A 20,561-nucleotide genomic window follows, 5' to 3' on the forward strand; every position below is an offset into this window, starting at 1 on the left:
AAAACGCACAGAAAGTAATAATCAGGGAATTTCCCATAATAACATCAGCTTCCGTCACTACATTATTATTTCATATATTTCAGTTGAAATGTGTGCTGTTCTGGATATCATCTTGAAAATTCAAAGCAATTAAAGATTTTATTTTTAAAACAGGCATGCCAAATAAAAGCATGCTACAGTGATGTTGATAGCTGGGATAAAAATATCTCCGTATCTTCTGAGTGCATTAATAGCAAGGGAAAGGAGGGGTTTAGCTTAAGGAAGGATCCAGTTGTCTTGACATTTTTGCTTCCAGTAGGTGACTGTCAAGGCAGAGCAGGGATTGTTTTTCTGGTGTGATGGTAAAGCACGTTTTATGAATTCACATGATAATGTGAGTGTGAACCAGATGTGAAATCGTAGTTTCTGTGGTAATGATGGAGATTCGAATGGTAGGTAAATGAACCTGAATGGAGCCTACTTTACTTTCCTTCAGCAGAGGCGTCGGTGGAATCACGGACGGGATGTGCAGGTTTGGGCTGCGAGCTGTTAGGAGCTCTCCCTGTCTTCCTTTCAGACTGCAGCTACTGTTTGTCACTTGGAGAGGTTTAGTCTGAACCAGGGCCACCTGCTCCACGGGTTCCACCAGTGAGCCGGTGTGACCACTTCTTACGCGTGGGTTTGCTCCAGACGGATGATTCCATGCTTCACTGAACAGGCGTCAGGCTGTCCGTCGGTCTTTCTGCCTGTTGTCTCCAGCAGAACCTGTAAGGATTCATTGCCTGGAGGTCCGTGTTGGTGGAATGACTAGTACATTACAAAATACAATGCTGGACCACAACAGTAACCTTCTCTCAAGGGTTTATCCTAATGAACATTGACAGTTACTTAATTCTTTTTTGTTCTGGGTGTATATAGCTGCCCATACTGCAGACCAGTAGTCTGAAAAAAGCCATGTAGCAGGCGGAACACTCAGGGTCATGTCCCTGTGCCATGGGCACATCTTCCTCAGTTATTTTGTATGTAACAAAGACTAACTTCAGGTAGGTGACCCTGGGCTTTGTAAGCTACCTCTCTAGTTACTGTAGAATCTGAAAGGAGGAATGAGGAGACCATCAGTATATTTCTGGTTTATGACTGCCCATCTTTCTGTCTCCTGACTACAAAGAGATGTTGAGGACAGCTTATCTGTCTAGTTTAAATGTGGTCTTTTTTTAATTTCCCTTTATGTCATCTGTTTGTTTTGACACAAACTGCTGTCAAATCTGACCCCATCTTAGCAGTATAGAGATTTTAATAAAAATAAACAAAATTTTTTAAGCATCGTCTTGCAACACTTCCAAGTTCTTTTCAACTTTGATCATTTTCCTTTTGGCAGCACTGGAACGAAGGGATTCCCTTCTGCGTAGCCCCGACGTCATTGATGCTGCTCCAAGAAGAAAGCGAAGACAAAGGACAGCAAAGTCTGCCGGGGTGGGAGCAAAGATGGCTGCGTACGAGACAGAGCTGCCAACCAGGAAACAGTAAGCAGTTTTCGTATATAATGAAATGTTTTTATATCTGAAGATGTCAGAGAGTTTGTGGTTTGGGTTTCTTTGTGCTCTCTTGTGCAGTTTCATATTTCAGACTGAGTACTCTTGTGTTGCATTCCGTATAGTCATTTACAGTAATTTTACCCAACTTTCAATAGATGTGAATGATTAAATTGTCAGTCCCAATCACTTAGTAATTTTAATACAGCTCTGAAGTAACAACTGTAAAATTCTTTAATTGCCTTGGATGACTTTTAAGCAAATACTTTGAAGCCTACTAAAACAATGTTCTGTAGGTTACCGTGTAACCCTGCAGACAAAGACGGATGCATTTATAGCAAGCGTCAGACTAAGATGGACAGATTCAGCTAAGCTGTGTCACCGAAAGTTAGTAGCATTATGAGTGTCTTTTTTCACGGTGAAGGTGGTGAAACACAGGAACAGGTTGCTTAAATAGGTTGTGGAGTCTCCACCTCTGGAAATATTCAGAATCCAGCTGGGTATGATCCTGGAGAACCTGCTGTGGTTGAGGAGGGAGGCTGGGCTAGGCAACCTCCAGAGGTCCCTTCCAACCTCACCGTCCTGTGATTCTGTCTTTGTAATTTCGGTAAAAATTAATTCACAATACCATTGTTAACAAACAAGAATAGATTTTTGGAAATAAGATCAGTGGGGAGAAGAAAGAATTCACTCTTAAAGACAAGGGGGTCAGAATTTATAACACAATAAAAGTCGTCTTCGTCTTGTGTCACTCTCAACTTTTAGAAACATTTTCACCTGATCGGGGAGGTGCTTAGTTATGCATAGAATTGCTTCGGAGCTGCAGTATGATTGGTGGTATTTTCATCAAAAACTGATCTTTTTTTTAAGATCTGTGGTAAGTTAGATTTGAAAATACTTCTTTTCCCTTTTTTTCTGTAATATCCAAAGGATTATAAACTGTTTAAACAGACATGGACACAAGTAGACTACAAAGACATTTCCCGTGTTTAGCAAAGATTTCAGTTCAAATGAGGAAGATAATTATCTTATTTTGACGTAGAAAGCTGTGGCTTGATGCCAGCGAGCAATGTTTATACTTACAATCCTGTTTTATTACTAAAAAAGAATAATAATATATTTTTTAGAACGGTCTAGAAAAAACTTCAAATTCTGCTCTTCTGTTCATTTAAAGTCCAGTATATTACAATGAACAATGCCCTTTCCCCATGGTACGTAGTCAGTTTGATTTTGAAAGCCTGACTGTGTTTGCCTGAAATACAATTTCATTCTTTTTAGTATTGATTGTGGAAGGAGAACCTACAGAGGCAAATGATTGCAGGTATATAGAGGCCTTGGGCTGAGCAATCCTCGGTGTATGCATACCGGAGTCCTGTGTTTAAGGGCAGGGCTAAGAGGATATTGATCTTTTTGGTTTAATTCCTTTAATTACTGCAAGTCTTAGACAAAACAGCACAACGCTGTGTTTTTCGTACTGTGCAAATCATTTCTAATATGCTTCTAGAATCATGTCGGGCTACATCTGAAGATGGGCTCTTCTTGTCTATAACATAATCAGTAATATTTTAAGGCTTACCATATGGAACAGCCATTCTGTCAGTCTCTATCCCCATTTTTCTTTTTGCAGTAAGCGTGTGTGAATTGTATTGTAAACAACAGTTTTGCACTACGGGTCAGGACATTGCTTGGCACATACCTGCCAGAACGGTGAAGGTGTATCGGACAATGAAAGAGCCACGTAGCTCTGTGATCCTGTGGTGACTTCAGAAATCAAATGTGAAATTGCTTGGTACAGGAGTGTGTTTTTCAGTCCTTTCTTTAGTTTAAAATACAGTGGCAGTGTGAATTGTTCGACTGGATAAAAAGGTATTATTCCTCATTTACCTGGAGCATTACAAAAGCCGGACTGTAACAATTTCCATTTTGCTGATTATTTTTCTCAATGTCCCCGCTTAGTTCTTGGGTTTGAACTTCACCTTGTCTTTTGCCAGCTGCTAACCAACCTTTCAGCCGGTTTGCTTGGCTAGTAATTTTCACTACTCCTTGGCCTGTCAAAAGCAGGGAGATACAGAATTAGTATCATAACCCAGTTCACAGATATAGATGTCTCTTTTTATGAAGCCTGTTCAGTGATTTGTAGGGACGGAAGGCTAGATCCTACACAGTGTGAAAGGCTTTATCTTAAGCTGATGGTACATTGGGGTCCTGCCCAAAATGTTTTCCAGTATTGTGTCACTTAACAAAAAACTACTGATCCAAGCAAACCACCCCAGCCTGCTGGGGAGGCAGGGAGGAAGTTAACCTCTAAATTCCTTCACCTTTGGAAGTGCTCCATCACAAATATGGAATACATACAGCCCTTGGAAGCGTATCATGCTTTTCTGTTTGGCAGGAGGATCAAATGACAGATTGTGATCACATTTGCAAATGCACGAATGAATCCTTATTTCTGAGCTCTCCTGCACAGACCTGCAGAAAGATTTGATTCTTTACTTCTAATGTAAATACTTCAAGGTGCTATCACATAGAATTGTATCCCACGGTTCTTGCTTTAATGAATTAAAACTGATTTAGAGTTACTTTCCATTTGTGAGTTTTGCTGACATCATCAGTGCTTGTTTCATGACTGCCAGGCAATGAAGGGGCAGTTACAAACCAAACATCAAGAGCATAATGCTGTCTTTATATTGTTGCATCGTAAGTTGATTGATACGAGATCCTAAATCAGAAGAAAAAAAACCTCTTTACTGAAGGAGAACATCCAAGTTTTTCTTTTCTTTTTGGCTTTTAGATTGTTTTTTGAAAACACAGCATTTTTCAGCACAGTCATTATTATCACATAATAGGTATTACATCTTCTTTGTCTTTCTCCTAACATTTTAAAGTATGGTAAGAAAGTACTGTTTATGCTTGAAATTAAGAGCATCTAAAGGAAACAGTGAGTCATGAAAAATGAAAGGGTTCTGTTTCCGCAAGTATTTTAGATTTATGGATGTTGAGGCTAGTTATGTTAGCAATTCTCTAGTCATTTGGAATGAAAATATGTTCTTAGATATGACCAAGAATACTGAGAAAAATGCAAATAAAAATCTGTTTAACACAGAAATTAGAGCAAAAGGAGTACTGCCTTTCTCATGCTTTGTGTGTGGGTGCAGTGGCAGGAAAAGGAGTTAAGTTGTATTTGTCTGTATAGACATCTAGTATTACTGTGGCAGTTTATTCAAGGAGTGAACGTTTTTAATGAAACTTGGAAATGTGCTTTGGATAATATTAAGTTTAGTGAAAGAAGTATAGACATGAGATCAGCAAAGGACTGAGCTAGGATTAGTGGAATAAGGATTGCTAAATGGACTGTTTAATTATTTGCTGAGATAAAGATACTCTTTAGGATAAAGTGGAAATTCAGAATAATTATTCTGAATATTCTGAAATAAAAATATTCTGAAATAAAAAAGTCAGTGAACTGCCAAGATTCAGGTTTATCCAGGTCTCTGGCAGGTTGTTTTTCAAATCTGAGGTACCCAATGAAAGGGAATGCTTCTTTAGGCAGACAGATGTTACTTATAGTTGATAACAGTCAAACTGTGGTTCACAATTTACACATCTTTAAAATGTCACAAAGGGTGGTTCTTACAGTTCAAAATATGATTGAGTCAGGAAAGTAAAATACAATTATTCTGATTCCAGTAAACTCTGATGGTATTGGTGAAGCTTTAACTGTAACTTAATATCTGGCCAATTTCCTAAGGTGCAAAGCAGAGATAATGTGTAAGTCAAGTTAAGATGCAAATTCTACTTTTCACAATTTGCATTTCATACTTAGAGGAGAAAAATTAATAAAAGCAATCCCAATCCACAGTTAGAAATTATGCTTACTGATGCATTACCCAAAGCTCTCGGGGGACTACGTATGAATAACACTATTAGCTATGTAGAATATGCATTCAATATAGAGGCTTAAGTATATGGCCTGTCAGCATGAATCCTGTAAATAATTGGATGTTTCTATAATAGTTTTACTTTAAAAGTATTTGGACCTATTTGAGAGAAGATAGTGCCTACTGAAGATGAGAAAAATTTTTACACACTTTTTATAAACTAATCATTGTCATTGCATACAGAATACTTTGTGTAGCTTGTACAATCTGTAGTCACAGAGTACAGTGCAACCCAAGTAGTGCTGGTATCTTTGTAAATAAAACAAAAGTCAGGGAAAAGCTTCCTTTTCTGTTACAGCTTAGAACTATTGCTTTATTTCCATAAGTAAAAAGCTGTCTTTCTGCTTTGGTTTATCAAAATTATTTTGATTTAAATAGCTGAGAAAAGCAAAACCTTTTTTTTCTGTCAGTCTGTTAATTCCTAATAATAAAGGATGTAGTTTTATGGTCCTCATCCACACAGGAGGAAACCTTTACTGGATAAGACCCAAAATTTCTTTACAGTTATTCTTTATGTTTCAAAATGTAATCCGTTCTGGCTACTGCATAGTGTTTATAATTTCTTTGCTGTTGAATGTGTACATACTGTTGAGGATATGTACAAATACAGAAGTGGTTTTGGGGAAAGCATCTTAAATGCAGGAAAAACCTTATTATGGATGCAAATATGCTGGATTCTCCTGAGAATAAGAGTAGAGACAGCCAAAATATGTTATTACAGAGAAAATGCTTCATAATTATGAGAAGCAAGTGGCAAGAAACTTTTAATTCAGTTGACTGAGAAACAACAGGTATTATTTACTTGCCTTTTCTATAAAGAAAAATGTGTTTACACCAAGCACTGTGGCTCTGACTTCGCCTGTGTGCCAAAACTTTCAGTTTCGTGTAAGTCTAGTTTTGTACATTTGATGTGGCTGTTACTGTCTTTTTTTTTTTTTATTGAAATTTTACTTTTGCTGGCTTGACACTTCTTGCTTGATTGATAAAACTGAGTGACGGTCAGAATCAGGCCTACATTTAAAATGAAGGAAAGGGATGCTTTCCCTTAACTTGGGTATGTTTGGTTTTGCTCAAATACTTAAATGCAGTCATGGTGACACTGATTTTGATAGGATCTTTGCTACCAGTTAATTTAAATCTTTCTTTTCAACATATGAATTCTGCCTTTTCAAAGAGCTCAAAGTGTGCAACAGGTATTTGGAGTCCTCAGAAACATCGCAATGAAGTGAAAAAAACAGATCCCGATTGCTGAGTGGGTGTTTGGAAGTGCCAGGGGTTTCCAAGGGGTGTTCTATGCCACTTGCATTGCCATCACCTGCCCCATTAGAAGAGTCCAAAGAGAGAATGACATTTTTACTTTAAATACGATTTCTATGGTCCCCATGCCCAGTGTTTGTCCTGGACTTAGGGGTCTGGTTAACGTTAGTCACACATGTAATTGTGGGTGGAATCAACTGCCTAGTTTTTGCTTGTTAATGATAAATGGGGGGGGGGTGGGGGGGTGGGGGGGGTGGTTAATTTTCATACTCTCTTTCTGTACCTTCAAAAGGTTTTTGCAGTCTTCATAGGCATATATCATTTATTTGAAAAGAAAGCTCTTAGCATTATATTACAATACTGTAATAAGCTGGACTTGTCTTTCTTTTGATAACCTTCCACCCCTTTAAAAGCACTCGTAGCCTGTGGTGTGCCAGGAATCCCCCGGAGATCATCTCTCTGCGTTTGTTTAATTTATTGCTTGCGGTTCACATTTTTAAAGTCCTAATGCAAGGTTTATTTAAAATGTGGTTTGCCACCACCAGTGACTCAGGTAGCAAAAACATAGATTTATCCTGGAAATTGGCATTCTCAGAGGGTTACACACAGGCATTTGTGTTACTGTCCACACCAGTAATTCTTTCTCATAAAAGTTTAACCAAGTGAAATTTGGATTCCACTGAAAATGATCCTATAAACTTCCATGGTCCAGAGGAGGTATAAAGTTTGCACCACAGTTACCCACTTCTAAAAAAAGTTGTATTTGAGAGTTCCCGTTGACATGCCACTCTTTTATTCATCAAGTGTATTTATTTAATACAATTAGAGAGAATCTGCAGAGAGCCTTGCAGGGTGTGACAAAGCACTGTGGTCGTTGGTATATCAGTGAGTCAACGTAGTGTCCATGCACAAGAGTGATAAGCTCGTATCTGCCATGGAAAATTTATGGAATGCAGCTAGAAAGTTCTTTATAATTAACTTATTCAAGCAGAAATGTACACAGGTATAAGAAGTCTCTTATAAGTGGACAGTTAGGTTCACTTGATACTCAAACCACAGATTTTTTAAATAGCTGAATTAAGTCCTTTTTGTGTTTCATTCATGCTCAGCAATTTTTTACACTTGGATAGTTTCTTCCTTTCCCTTTTTGCCATGACGTTGGCAGCAGCGGTCAGTCACTGGTCATACCACACAGACTGCTTTGACTCACCTGTGCAAACATTAAAAATTGTCCTGTAACTGTGTGTGGCCTGACAGGAGTGTTGATAGGTGATACTCATCTTCTGAACAGCCACCTGTAAATAATCGAGGTTGCGTAAGGCTGCAGTGGAAAGAAGAGCTGTGTTTTAATACCTGTGTTATGTGAGTGTGGCTGTACGAAAATGAGGTGTGTCACCAGAGGACAAGATGGAAACCTTTGATCACAATGTATAGCAATATTTGCAAAAAAAAAAAAAAAAAAAAAAAGGTTGCAATTCCATACTCAACTGCAATGAATTAAGGCAGAAATAAATACAACATAGTACAGTTGCTTTTCTCTTGGTGGTATCCTGCCTTCTTGGGCAGACAGTGTCTTTGTTTTAACTGAGCAGTAGATAATTAGGCTTCCACCATCCATGTGGGGAAGGGGTGATTTATTTCCATTGGGAAGTGCAGGGAACTGGTGTCCACAATCACCACTTCTCCCGACTCCCCAGGGAAAGATGGGAAAATATTAAGGCTGAAAGCCCGGGGCAGGGAAAAATGATCATTATCCACTGACCTCCGAGGTTGCAGTTTCTCCTGAGCGAGGTCACTCAGCTCTCTAGTTCATATCACATCTCACCAATTTTTGTCACTAGTAACAGCCTAATAATCGCCTGCTGATGGAGAAGTTATTACTCAATAAGACTGACAGGACTCTACCCTGTGTTTTCTCAGGGCATGTTCTTTACAGCACGATTTTACTGCTGTGACAAATCTAGTGAGATATAAGTCTCAAATGATTAATCTATAGTGCATTTCAGTGAAACGGGTAGCTGTGAGATTATAAGAGGATAGCTTAATAAATGGAAACAATATCTTCTTCCATTACCGTTCTGGTAAATTTTTAGTGTTTTTTTCCCTTACCTTTCTAACAAAGTTTTTATATTGGAATGATGTTTGAACCCAATTTTCTATTTTAAGCCTCTCTTAGGTAGGTTGTGCGTTGGTATAGTTTAATTTATTGCACTGTGGATTAGTTTTGTTAAATACAGTGATGCCCGCTTGGGTGTTTTAACGTGGGAGGCAAAAGAATTGTTCCTTGACAGGAAATTACAGTAAGAAGGAGGAAAGATTGCATGGGGTCGAGCTAACTGGCAGTGCTGGAATATTTTGGCTTCTGATGTAGACCAAGATACAATATTTTCAGTCTTCCAGCGGGAAGGGTGGGTAGGAAGAAAAGGAGATTGCATTAAAAACAACAAAGAAGGCCGTATTTCAAATTCCTTGTACATCCTTGTGATTAGAATATGGCAGCAAGTGTACACTCTGTGAACACTTCTGTGAAGGGCTCTTGATGATGGTGTCAGTTAAACCTCAATTTCCTAAAACAGCTCTTCAGGCAGAATTATTTTCACATTACTTTTAATAGGAAGAAGCAGGTATAGTAGATGCCTGAAATTCTGATTATACACGTTGGCAGGAGGTTAAGATTAGACTGATGGAAAGCCTAAGTAACCATGCTTGCCGGCTTAGTTCTGATGTCAAAGATAGACAGCACAGAACAGGATGAGATGAAAGCTTGCCTATATTAATGGGATAAAGCTGCCTCAGATATCTGTTTTCATTGTTCATTAGACTGATCACGAAGTCTGTCTTCTTACCTGGATTAGAGTATTCCGTATAGCACAACTGTCTGTGAAGACCAGTAATCCCTTAACTCATTATGGATCCCAGGAAACGTTCTGGACAAAACCCCGTACACAAAAATACACTAAAACTCAGGATTTGGGAAATAATTTCACAAACACCTGCAAATGCCTCTGCTCTGTTGAGGTGATTGCTTTGCTTCTGCTCAGTTCAGTGCGCTCTTCAAAAGTCAGATTCACTGCATGAAGCTATTAATCTTTTTACTTCTATTTCTATTTGCCCTTTTTCTGTATTTTTACCAATGAACTATCCTTTCTTCCTTCCTTTGCCCCACCAACTCCCCCCACCCGCCAAAAACAGTCACACCTCAGCAAAGGTTACCATTTGGACTTAGCAACACTTCTATTTCTTTATGCTAAAATAAGCGATTAATCCTCTGTTAAAAAAACAGAGAACTAAATCCATGGAATTTATTTTTTCCAGTAGTGATATTGCTTCTCAAAATACTGCAGGTTCTGTCTAGGTTGCCTATTTGGTTTTACCTGCTTAATTTCACTTATTACTGTGGATGGTGAAAACCTGCATCTATCCAGTAAGAAATACTGTATCAGACTTCGGTGACCTGGTAGACCTCCTGTATATAATGTATAATGCAGAACCTATTCAGCAACGTTTCCTGTGGCTTTCTCTCCATCTATTTTTATGTCTTTTATGACAGGTTCTTGAGATTTACTGTTTCATAGTTGCCAAGGATGCTGTTGGAACTGAGCAAGATACAGGTATCAGGACATTTCTGTTCCAGACTGCTTGAAATCTAGTGAAAAAACATAGGAAAACCAAAGGGATAAGGACTTCAAGTAAACAGACTTGTGCTGAGCTTTCTTCTAATCCTATACCTGCTGCCTTATAAAGCAGTTGATCTTTCAAAATGAGTTGGAGAAGGAGCAAGAAAAGGTCTAGAGAGGGTTACAGAAACATATAGAGAGATAGTGGTAGGCACATGACTGAACAGACAGATGAGAGTGAATGTGATGAAAGGCACTGATTTCTGCATTTATTTTCCCGTTTATCACATGTACACATTTCCCCAAAGCAGTACATTAAGCACTTGAAGTCCATGACAATGGATTTTCAATAATATTTAGAGCATCCCTAAATCTGGTCTGTATGGATAAATATTCATAAATTTATACACTGTGACTAATACATACGGTATGAGCAAATGCACTTTCATGGTTGGTTGAGAGGACTCATCTCTCTGTCAACTTGAATCAGGATTCAGCATGACATTAATCAGTATCTTTTCTGATAAGTTCTGCCATCTGTGGGGGGTATATAGCACATTCTTATGCATCAGTCTAAAAATTTGTAGAGTAAGAGGAAGAGTTGGACAAATTTCACATTATGTCTTTCTTAAAATAATTGAACTACCCTTTCAATCTGCTTGAACATAAATAAACACAAGAGCTAGTTAGAAGCTGCAGGAGGTACAGAATTAGATTAATACAGCCCTTGCTTACATAGAATACTGCTGAAGGACTTCCTTGATTACTTAATAACACTTTAAAAATCGCTTACTTTTTTCAGCTGTCAAACCATGCATAACAGTTTTCATGTAGCTATTGCATCATTCAAGCGACACATGAACAGTAACTTGAAAATTAATTATGTGCTTGTATTTTCTTCAGATTGCTAACTGTATACCAACTATTATAAGTGGACCTGGTATAAAACTGAAGGAGAACGGTCAATATTCAAAAATTATCAGCAAAAGAGTCAGTGTTGTAATGCACGTTAAATAGCAGAAGTGAGATAAAATAAAAGAATCTTTTCAAGATTATCTTAGTGATTCAAAAGACATTGAAGTACTAATGTCAATTCAAATCTTTATGATAGTCTAGCCATTGACATCAATGTTTCATCCTATGTATTTAGAATGAACACAATAATAATGACTAAAACTGAGAAAAAGGGCCAAATGTGCATGTAAACACTGCTCTTTGATGAGGGTAAGTTTCATACTAGGTTCCATTCCAGAAGACATTTCTAATGTGTTCCTTTAAGGGCTGATAATTATTCAAGAGTATAGAAATAAATATTTTGTGTACCGCTTCTACCACTTATTTAGATATCAGAAAGAAAATTTGACATCAAAGTAAGAGACCCATCAGTTAAATTAAAAAATGGCACCTCTAGCCTTGTGTTTCTCTAGAAAAGATAATGAAGGTACCTAACTTTAGAAAACAATGTAAGAAGGTTGTTGAAAGAGGTTGTAATTTTAGAAAAAGGTTGAAAGAAATTTGGTTTAAGTATTGGAATTAAGAATTAGAATTAAGTATTCACAGAGAGTGCTTCACTGAATTTAGAAAAAGTTTGGAAAAATGATGGATCTCTTTTTTCCATATTGAGAAGTTAACTACATATTATTTAAAATTATCAGGTTCTGAATTACTACTTGGCCACAGGAAGAAAACTGTTATCAACACTAAATTCACATTGTGATCTGCACCACTCCACTCCCTAGGTTCCCAAGCAACACTTTGGAATATTTTAACAGGGGTTATTTTTTTTCTCAGAAAGGAGTGTATCACTTCAGTGTTCCAGTGCAACTCACTAGACGTTGAAGTTCCTCAAGTGTAAAACTGAAGTGGTGATGCATCATGTCATTTAGTTTCTAGTGGTGGTGTAAACCATCCAGACTGTTATTGCTTTTGTCTCTCTGGAGTTGCTCCCTGGATAACTATTAAACTACCTGAACAAAATTCTACTTCTATTACAGTATCCTGAAAAATTATATATATCTATATATAGAGAAAAATACATAATATTTTTTTTAAGAATCTCCTCAAGCCTTTAGTCTAAAATACACCACTAAATAATACAACATTTCTACAGATTTTATACCTGCTGGATTTGCTACTGATCACAACTACAGAATTATTTTTCTGCTCAGGTTTCTACCACTGTCAAGCTGTACTGAAACATTAGGTTGAGAAAGAGTCCCTCAGGATGTAAATACTCCCCTGTACTTATATGTCTGTGTAACTATAGCATTGCCTGAAGATGTTCAATGAGAAAAAAAATCAGTTCATACCCAGTTGTGTTGACAAATTCCAAAGTGATCGAATCTGAACAGCTGTTTCAGTTAAAGTAAAAACAGATCTGAAAACACAAACAGAAAATCTCCAAATAAAAATAAAATGTCATCAGGATATGATGAGTTCGCTGGTGATTCTAAAGGATACAAAATACTTCAAGAGCTCCAGATTAAAAGTTTTTAAAAGAGCCAGAAGCATCAACTTTTTATCAGTGTTACTCAGAGTGATCCCAGAGCTAGTATAAGCAAAACTTCCAAACCAGTATCCCCCAACCCATGATAACAGTGTGGGAGAGAGGCAAGGGCAAGAACAGAAGCAGAAGGGAGCAAAACAGTCTTTCTACAATATATATCAAGTTAGGTGATATTATATAGGTGATATAATTACCAGGGTATATGCTGTACTTCCCAAAGCTGGGAGCAACAGTGGTTGGTTGGGCCAACAAGCCACCAAGAAGCAATGTCCTGTTTGACCCTGTGTGGGCAGGTGATGGCTGATGAGTCTAAACAGAGGTGATGCTTACGGGTCCAGCTGCCTGTGGGTTCAGGTGTACCACTGCTAGCCAAACAAACAGCATGGCCACAGCTCCCCTGACACCTCTGCATGGTTTCTGCCCAGTTAGCACCTTTGGTTGGGTGGTAGCTGAGAGCACGCTAGTGGGGAGGTGATGGACATGGTTGTTTTGCAATAGGACAGTGAGGAAGTAGAAACTTTTATGTATCTAGCAGGAGACTTAGAAAAACTGAAATAAATGGGATGGGATTGTAAGAGCTGGAAAGGTTATAGTGATGTGGGGTATAGTGCTAGAGGGGTATAGGGCTGCCCAACTGAGTCTTTATCCACTCTTTTGTGCAAGATCTCTGTCTTCTGTTTGCCTTCATACTTTCTCTTACCCTGCATAACATTTCAGAGGTGTATAACAATGGCCTTCTGCATGCCTGATACGCATCTACACCTTTTCTGCTCTAAATAATACCAAATCAACCATCACGTCTTACGACAGAAGTATGAATGCACGCTAGGCTCTTTATTCAGTATGACTTGGTGCAGGATGTTGCCAGAGACCGCAATCCTAAGTTCACAGTGTCTCTAGTGAAACGATTTGCAAGGCTGAGACGTTTCTAATGCTGTTATAACCTTTTCTTAGGCTAGATATACAAAAAAGTCAATGTTTCATGTTACCCTACGACAATGTTAGCTAGACACTCCTCTTTTTCACGGTTTCTTGCATACCACTCCCAGTCCTGCACCAGATCTTGTGTCCTGACACGTTCTCAAGCTGAAAAGACACAACTTATTTCTTCATTAGTTCTATACTTTCTGTTGCTGAAGTCCCTTTGCAAAACCAGCCCATATGTAGATAGGTCATATTGAATATGATGTGTGTTACTGGCCTGTGTAGCTTCTGGTGTCAGCATTTGACTGATCAAGGTTTTTACAGCTAACAAGATAAAGGTGACTGCAACATGACCTGCCTTTTTAAAGCACAGAAAGTGCTTTTCAGATGCCTTGGAAGTTTACCCAGCTTTCAAAACAGTGGCACTGAGTGCTGGAGAATTTTCCAAACACCATTTGAGTTTCATGATATATCCACCAAAAGATAAATTTCTCTCCAATAGAGAAACACGCAAGTGAAAGAAAATGATAATTTGAGGGACATTTGTATTAACGAAGTTCAGTATCAACTGTTATAGATGTAAGCAGGCTTGGATGTTGTTGGCCAGCTAATTTTGCATGTTCTATGCAAGCCTTTCAAATGACTTGAATCATCCTGAGTCTCAGCTGGCTCTTCCTATTTTTGTTTCACATCGTCACTTTTTCACTAGACATTCCCATCTTGAGTAATATTTAAGTGCAGTGTTTAGCTTTAAAGCATTCACCTGATATTTATTCAAATTCTGTTACCTTAGCATTAAAAAGTTGAGTCTTAGTTAGGACTTCCAAATCATTAGCATTAAAATTTCTGTCACACCTAAAACTGCTGTCCTTAGCAGGGCACAGACATTCCAAACGTAATTGAGTTCTCTGCTTTTAAATATATTCCTTGGCTGAGTCATGTTGACAAGTAGTTTTCATCTTGAAAACTTTCCAGTTGTTAGACTTAGTCAATTTGACACGGAATTCAGAAAATGAGCCGAAGTGGAGCCTAGCACTGTCTGCACAAAGGTGCACCTGTGTGTAGGTTGACTTGCCGTCACCTCACATCTCCAAATATTATTCTTCCGTTACATGCTCTAACAAAAGTATGATGACTCCTTTAACACAGTCTGTATTGTCTGCTAGAGCAAAATGTGTCTTAATATACGTGAAGAAACAAAGAAGAAAAGAGAAAGTCAGATTGCTTTTCTGAGCAGTTTCACCTAAACATGTAGATGACGGAAACACAAATATGAGATCCACGGCTGGAGGTTTTTTCTTGAGACACCTCATAACCTTGTCAGTAGCATCTTGGAACAGCTTTTGGAACCCAGTCTGCTCCACCTATGGTGTCTAACTCGGGCAATTACATCACCTCAGTTTTAGGTCTGGCCCAAGATAAGGCAGGTCCTGTCTGACAGACGCATCAGCCTAAATTTCTTATAGGGTTAACTGACAAAAGCAGGTACCTTGGAAGAACTGTGAAGAATGATCTGATTCATCTATCTTAGATTCAGCACAGTCTCCATTAGCTGCTGCTCAGTCCCTCAGGGGACTCTGGGGAAGCAACAGGAAAAGCTGGGTCCTTGCATCTGAGTATTTGAACCATCTGCTGGAAAACAGGTGTAGTTCAGTCTCTCAGGCTGTGTAGCGTCTAGCATCCTGAGTTCCACTAGACAAGTATTCTCATCTAGACTTTGGAGAAGAAGGAGGCACTGTGTGGTGTGGATGTCAAGCTTAAAATTAATTTCATTTCACCTCATCTAACTTTCCGAGCTTCTCTAGAAGATTCTGCTGATAGTCCTGGGGCTTGCCTGCTAATTCTGGATTATATCAGAGCTCAGTGCATGGTACCAGAGGACATACGTGTGTAGCTAATGGTAAGTTCCCAAGGAACTTTTAGGCTATCTAGGGAGCTGCTTAATCATTTCCGATGATTGTGAAATTGGACATTGCTAGAAACTATGTAGACCAGAGAGCTGTTTTGGTTGTTAAGCGGGCTCTCGGTAGACCAAGCTCATCCAGAGATTTCAAAAATTTTATATATTAATTTATGGGTTACTGATTCCATCATGTTTGTAGTGTGAAATCACACTTGAACTAAAAACCTCTGAATTAATATTCAAGATAATTTTAAAGCTTTGATGGCAAGATCTGTATACTTGGAATCCCGATACTCTTCATACTTAGACTCTGTAGCACAGAGGAAATTAAATAAGGTCAGCAGAGTGACAGGACACAATCAGTGTCCTCAATCTTTAATAAATTCTTATAGATACTATTAACATGTCAATTCTTCTATTACGGATCTATTGGCAGAGAAGAATTTCCAAGTCTTAGAGAAGAAGGTGGGTTGTTGTTTTTTTTGTGGTTTGTTGTTTTTCGTTTTGTTTTTTTCAAAAGACGTTTTTATACTATGCAAAATTAATTTTTAGTTAGCCAGGGAAGTAATCTGTGCTGCAGGACAGGATATTACTGGGCTATAATTGACAAAGTTTTATTATAAAAGTGTGAGCAAGAATCTCCCTAGACTTCTGTCTTTTTCTTCCCAGAAATGGGAAAACTTAAATTTATACTCTTTCATTCTCCTTCCTTATTTCATATTATTTTCCATACGGTACTATTATTTTCTTATGGTTCTTTCAGCAAAATGAATTCGCCTGCCAGGAACCAAGCCATCAGATAAATTATAATGAAATTTATATTAACTTGAAAGGGAACTAAAGCAGTAATCCACATTAAAGTATACCATAGCAATTCCATATTCAGTCTGTATATGAAGCTTACATGAGAACTCATAGGTAATGCCAATTCCGAAGCTACTGTTTTTATTGTAACACTTTCTGAATTCAGAAGGATTTTGCTCTAGATTTTAGTGTGTACAAATTAAATGAAACGGTACAGAGCTTCAGCACCACGCAAGTATTCAAGAAAAAATATAGTACATTGACAATGTGTACCTGTTTAATTGGATAAATGGGACAACCCCCTAGATGAATGATGACTGACAGATCATAAAGCTCTGGTGTTTAATTATAAATGAACTGACATCACAAGGATGGCACAGATGTGTGACAAAGGCTTAAGCAGCAGGCTTCAATTTTATTAAAAAGCACTTCTGAAGAAAGCATAATTAGGCATAAACAGTGCTTGGGTATAGATAGGGGACAGAAAAATTCTTGGTCTGTTTAGAGACTACATTAAGCAAACCTCTGGGAGGCTAATGGTATAGAGCCTGACAGTGTCCTCCCCCTTTCCCACACCTCAAGTTGTGCCGTGTTGCTAGCCGGACCTGACCATTTCTTTACGCCTGCCAGCTTCTGTCGTACCTTCTGCGTTAAAGAGATGGTTGTCAGGTGTTCCACCACACTAGACTTTGCCTATTGGGAGGTTTCCAGAGTCACAAGTTACGACAATTTGAGTGGTATCCATCTTCTGCAACTTCGTATTTTCTGATGCTGTGAAGACAGCAGAAAACCTGCTCCAGCCTCCTCCTCCCAGGAACATTACTTCTTCCTCCTCCCTGTTTCCTATTGTTTGTGAACTATATAGACTGTCCTACAGAATACTCCAGTGTCCCTGTACTGTGGGCAGGCTGGTGAGCTTTCTGTGGTTGGAGACGGATCGGGTCTCAGCTGTGGTATGGCTTTCTGCTTGCCAGATCATCTCAGGATCAGGTGATTTAAGGAGGTAGTGACAACTGTAGGGCAACGATCAAGACCATGTATTTTATGTAGGCTACTCAGATCCTCCTACTATCCAACTGGGGAAGCATTTTCTGTGTAAACGTGACTAGGAAGTGCAGTACACGCTTATCCTGGGCTAGAGAAGCTGGCTTCGAGTGTACAGTTTTCATTGCATCCCTCTACTCTCATACCTAGACTCCAAAGCTAGACATTTTTCACTCCTTGTATGCTTTGCAGGTATTAGACACTTCCAAAAACTGGTTATAGCGGGGCAGACATTTTCCTTGCTTATCACTGTACGGATCTGATGATGAATAGAGTACCTCTTCTTCAACCGTGAACAGGTGATCCCACGCAGGCACGAGACCTCCGAGAGGTCCCTTTATGAATCCATGGAACAAGACACCTCCTGGTCCTCCCAGGGACCGCAAAAATTAAAATATAATTAAAATAACAGGACTGCATTAATTGCATCGCAAGTCAGTGGGCGGTAGGATCACTCATCTAACCTGATCAGTCAGGCATTCATCTCAGCACGGTGCGTTGGGGCAGACGCCTGTTTGAGTGCCTTCCTGCAACTACTGTAGGCTCAAGCCTAGGTCAGAACAATTAAATATATTCCATGTATTTCAGGCGTAATCTGTTGGGGTTTGTCACTATCCAGCAACTGATCATTAACCAAATTAGTATGAATTTTACTAAGAAAAGATTCAGTCTTAAATTAAACGTATTGTCCCTGCATTCAAAAATCAGGGAAAAGTAGTTCATAAACTGAAAAAGCCAGTATTTACTAGAATAAAAAATGTCTGCTGGAGTTGTTTTGAATTCTGACTTAAATTTATTTTTAAACTGGGAGCCCCATCTCTGGAATATTTATGCATTTTCTTTTTGGCTCGTAACATCTTAATTAACAGAACACTCTTTGAAATAGACACTTTTTCTTGCTTTTCTGTTTTAATGTTTCTTATCTCTTCTTCCTCATACCTCTAGCCGGCTGAGTACACCCACTGTTTTTCCCTGAAGCTAACGTGAGAATTTAAAATTCAAATTATGGACAGATGTGGATTGCTGCTCAAACCAGACATCTAAATGTTCTCAAACACCTTGATGAGTTATTTGTCCAGAGGGCGTTAGATCAATAAAATCTATCATGTGTTTTTATTTATAGTCTCTTTCCTATCAATGGAGATGTCTTTTACATAATCTCCAAAGCCCAGTCTGACAATTGCTATAGTGTTTCAAGTATTTTATGTACTTACCTCTGAAATACAAAGAAGAGAGTAATAAGTATTGCATGCATGGCGTGTGGTCCCTAGACTTACCCATCAACACAAAAGGTTAATTGACTGCAGTTTACAATTCTCTCTTTACGTTCAGAAAACACAAATATTTTCTCTCTGAATACATCTTAGACTGATTTTATTGTACCATGTATTCTAGTACAGTATACAACTATTCATGGTATTACATAATGCAAAGCTGTTACACAGATGATATGGGGCTTTTGTAGCCCTAACTAGAAAGCGACTGAAGATTTCTTATGCATCCATTTGTTGTAGTAATGAAAAAATTACATGCAGCTCGTTGTCTGAAAAAAAAAAATATATACTTAACACAGTACTAAGCGTAAGAGAATGAGCTTATAGGCTGGGGATCATTTGCATTAGGGAAAGAATCCTTTCTAACAAACACATGATCAATACAGTGTGATTGAATGGATGAGTACAGATACTTAGCAAAACTGAAATAAACATTTTTCCTTTGATATATGGACCCAGCCTCCTCACTTAGTCTCATCAGTTGTAAAAATCATTTGGAGGTGGACCTGCTTTTAGCCTTTGAGTGGTTTGTTTATGCAAAGATCAGTCAGGTGCTTATTGAGCTTACCTGCTGGAATACTTTAATGGGGCCTCTGGTCTCCTCTTTTTTTAATCTCACCGTGTCACTGTGTGTATGCCTTTCTAAGAATTTTAGTCAGAAAGAAGGGGAGCATAAAATATTAATTCTGGAGGACTGAATCCTCCGTTATTTCAGAATGCAGGTCTTAATGTTGGGCGATGTCATAACTACATGGAGCTGGAGTAAACTACTTTTGACTTTTGTGGATTGAAATTTAAATTTCTTATTGTACATTTCACAGAAATTATTTTCATAGGTGATTTCAATGTGTGAGAAAAGATGCGACCAAAATCTTAAGATCTCAGTTCTTAGAAAACGTGCAGGGCTTCGGTAAAGAAAGGGGATTTTTGTATCTAAGCAAAATTTCATCTGTATTTCTTTTACATAGCATGTGGGGGTTTGTTTGGGAAACAAAAAGGCCTATTTTGTTCTCCAACATTAAAGGGTAATTATGGAAAATACAATTACTGATCTCTCTTCCTGTGGTCACCCAAATCATTAGGACTTTCATCAAAAGATAACTTTGTAAAGAGGTGGTCTGCAAAAGGTTAAAGTCAGCCCAAAAGTCAGCGGCAACAACCTATTTCATCCTGATTTGTAATTTAGTGTATGACATCCATTCAAACATGTGGAAACAAAAGAAAGTAGGAAGCCACTGTGTCCTGCGGCTCCCCAAAAAACTGCAGGAAGCCAGGGGTGGTGTGAGATGAGCAGCAGTCTCATGTGTGGTTGTGTAGCAGAGGTCCGTCGTGTCTCTGGCGACTGCTCTTCGGTCTGCCCCCCTTCTCAGGATGCCACCGTTGATTTGGAAAGGAATGCGTCTCCTTTCTAAGGCAAAAGGTTTTGTGGTAGAATATTAAAGCGTAGGTTGCACTCTTGGAGTAAATGGGAACAGTTTCAGTGGCGTCAAGGACAGGAGGCTGGAATGCGATACTTCAGGCTGGTGTGTGGTGAAGAAATCAGCACCCGTGCGATGTCCCAGTGAAACCACCAGTTCGAACTGCACTGGGCATAAATATTTGCATTGCTACTTTCAGTTAGTGAAAGCATAATAACACAAGAAATGCTCAAAAATGCTGATGACAGGCAAACAATACTTGCCATGCAGCTGTGGGGGAGTACTAAATTCTCAGATATGGATTATCTTTGAGTTTGTACTTGCCGGTAATCCACTATGATTCCCATTAAAAGAGCACTGTGAAC

At 38.6% G+C, this 20,561-nt stretch overlaps 1 protein-coding gene across 2 annotated transcripts in view; it reads left to right on the plus strand.

Moving 5' to 3' along the window:
• Positions 1 to 20,561, plus strand: part of XRCC4 (X-ray repair cross complementing 4) — a 169,117-nt gene that overhangs the window by 98,639 nt on the left and 49,917 nt on the right. For both annotated transcript variants that reach the window (XM_040580497.1, XM_040580498.1), the window contains exon 6: positions 1,358 to 1,502. In XM_040580497.1, coding sequence (XP_040436431.1) covers positions 1,358 to 1,502 — 145 coding nt within the window. The remainder of the gene's footprint in view (positions 1 to 1,357; positions 1,503 to 20,561) is intronic.

The sequence above is a fragment of the Falco naumanni genome, chromosome Z, assembly GCF_017639655.2.
Source record: "Falco naumanni isolate bFalNau1 chromosome Z, bFalNau1.pat, whole genome shotgun sequence".
Lineage (NCBI taxonomy): Eukaryota > Metazoa > Chordata > Aves > Falconiformes > Falconidae > Falco > Falco naumanni.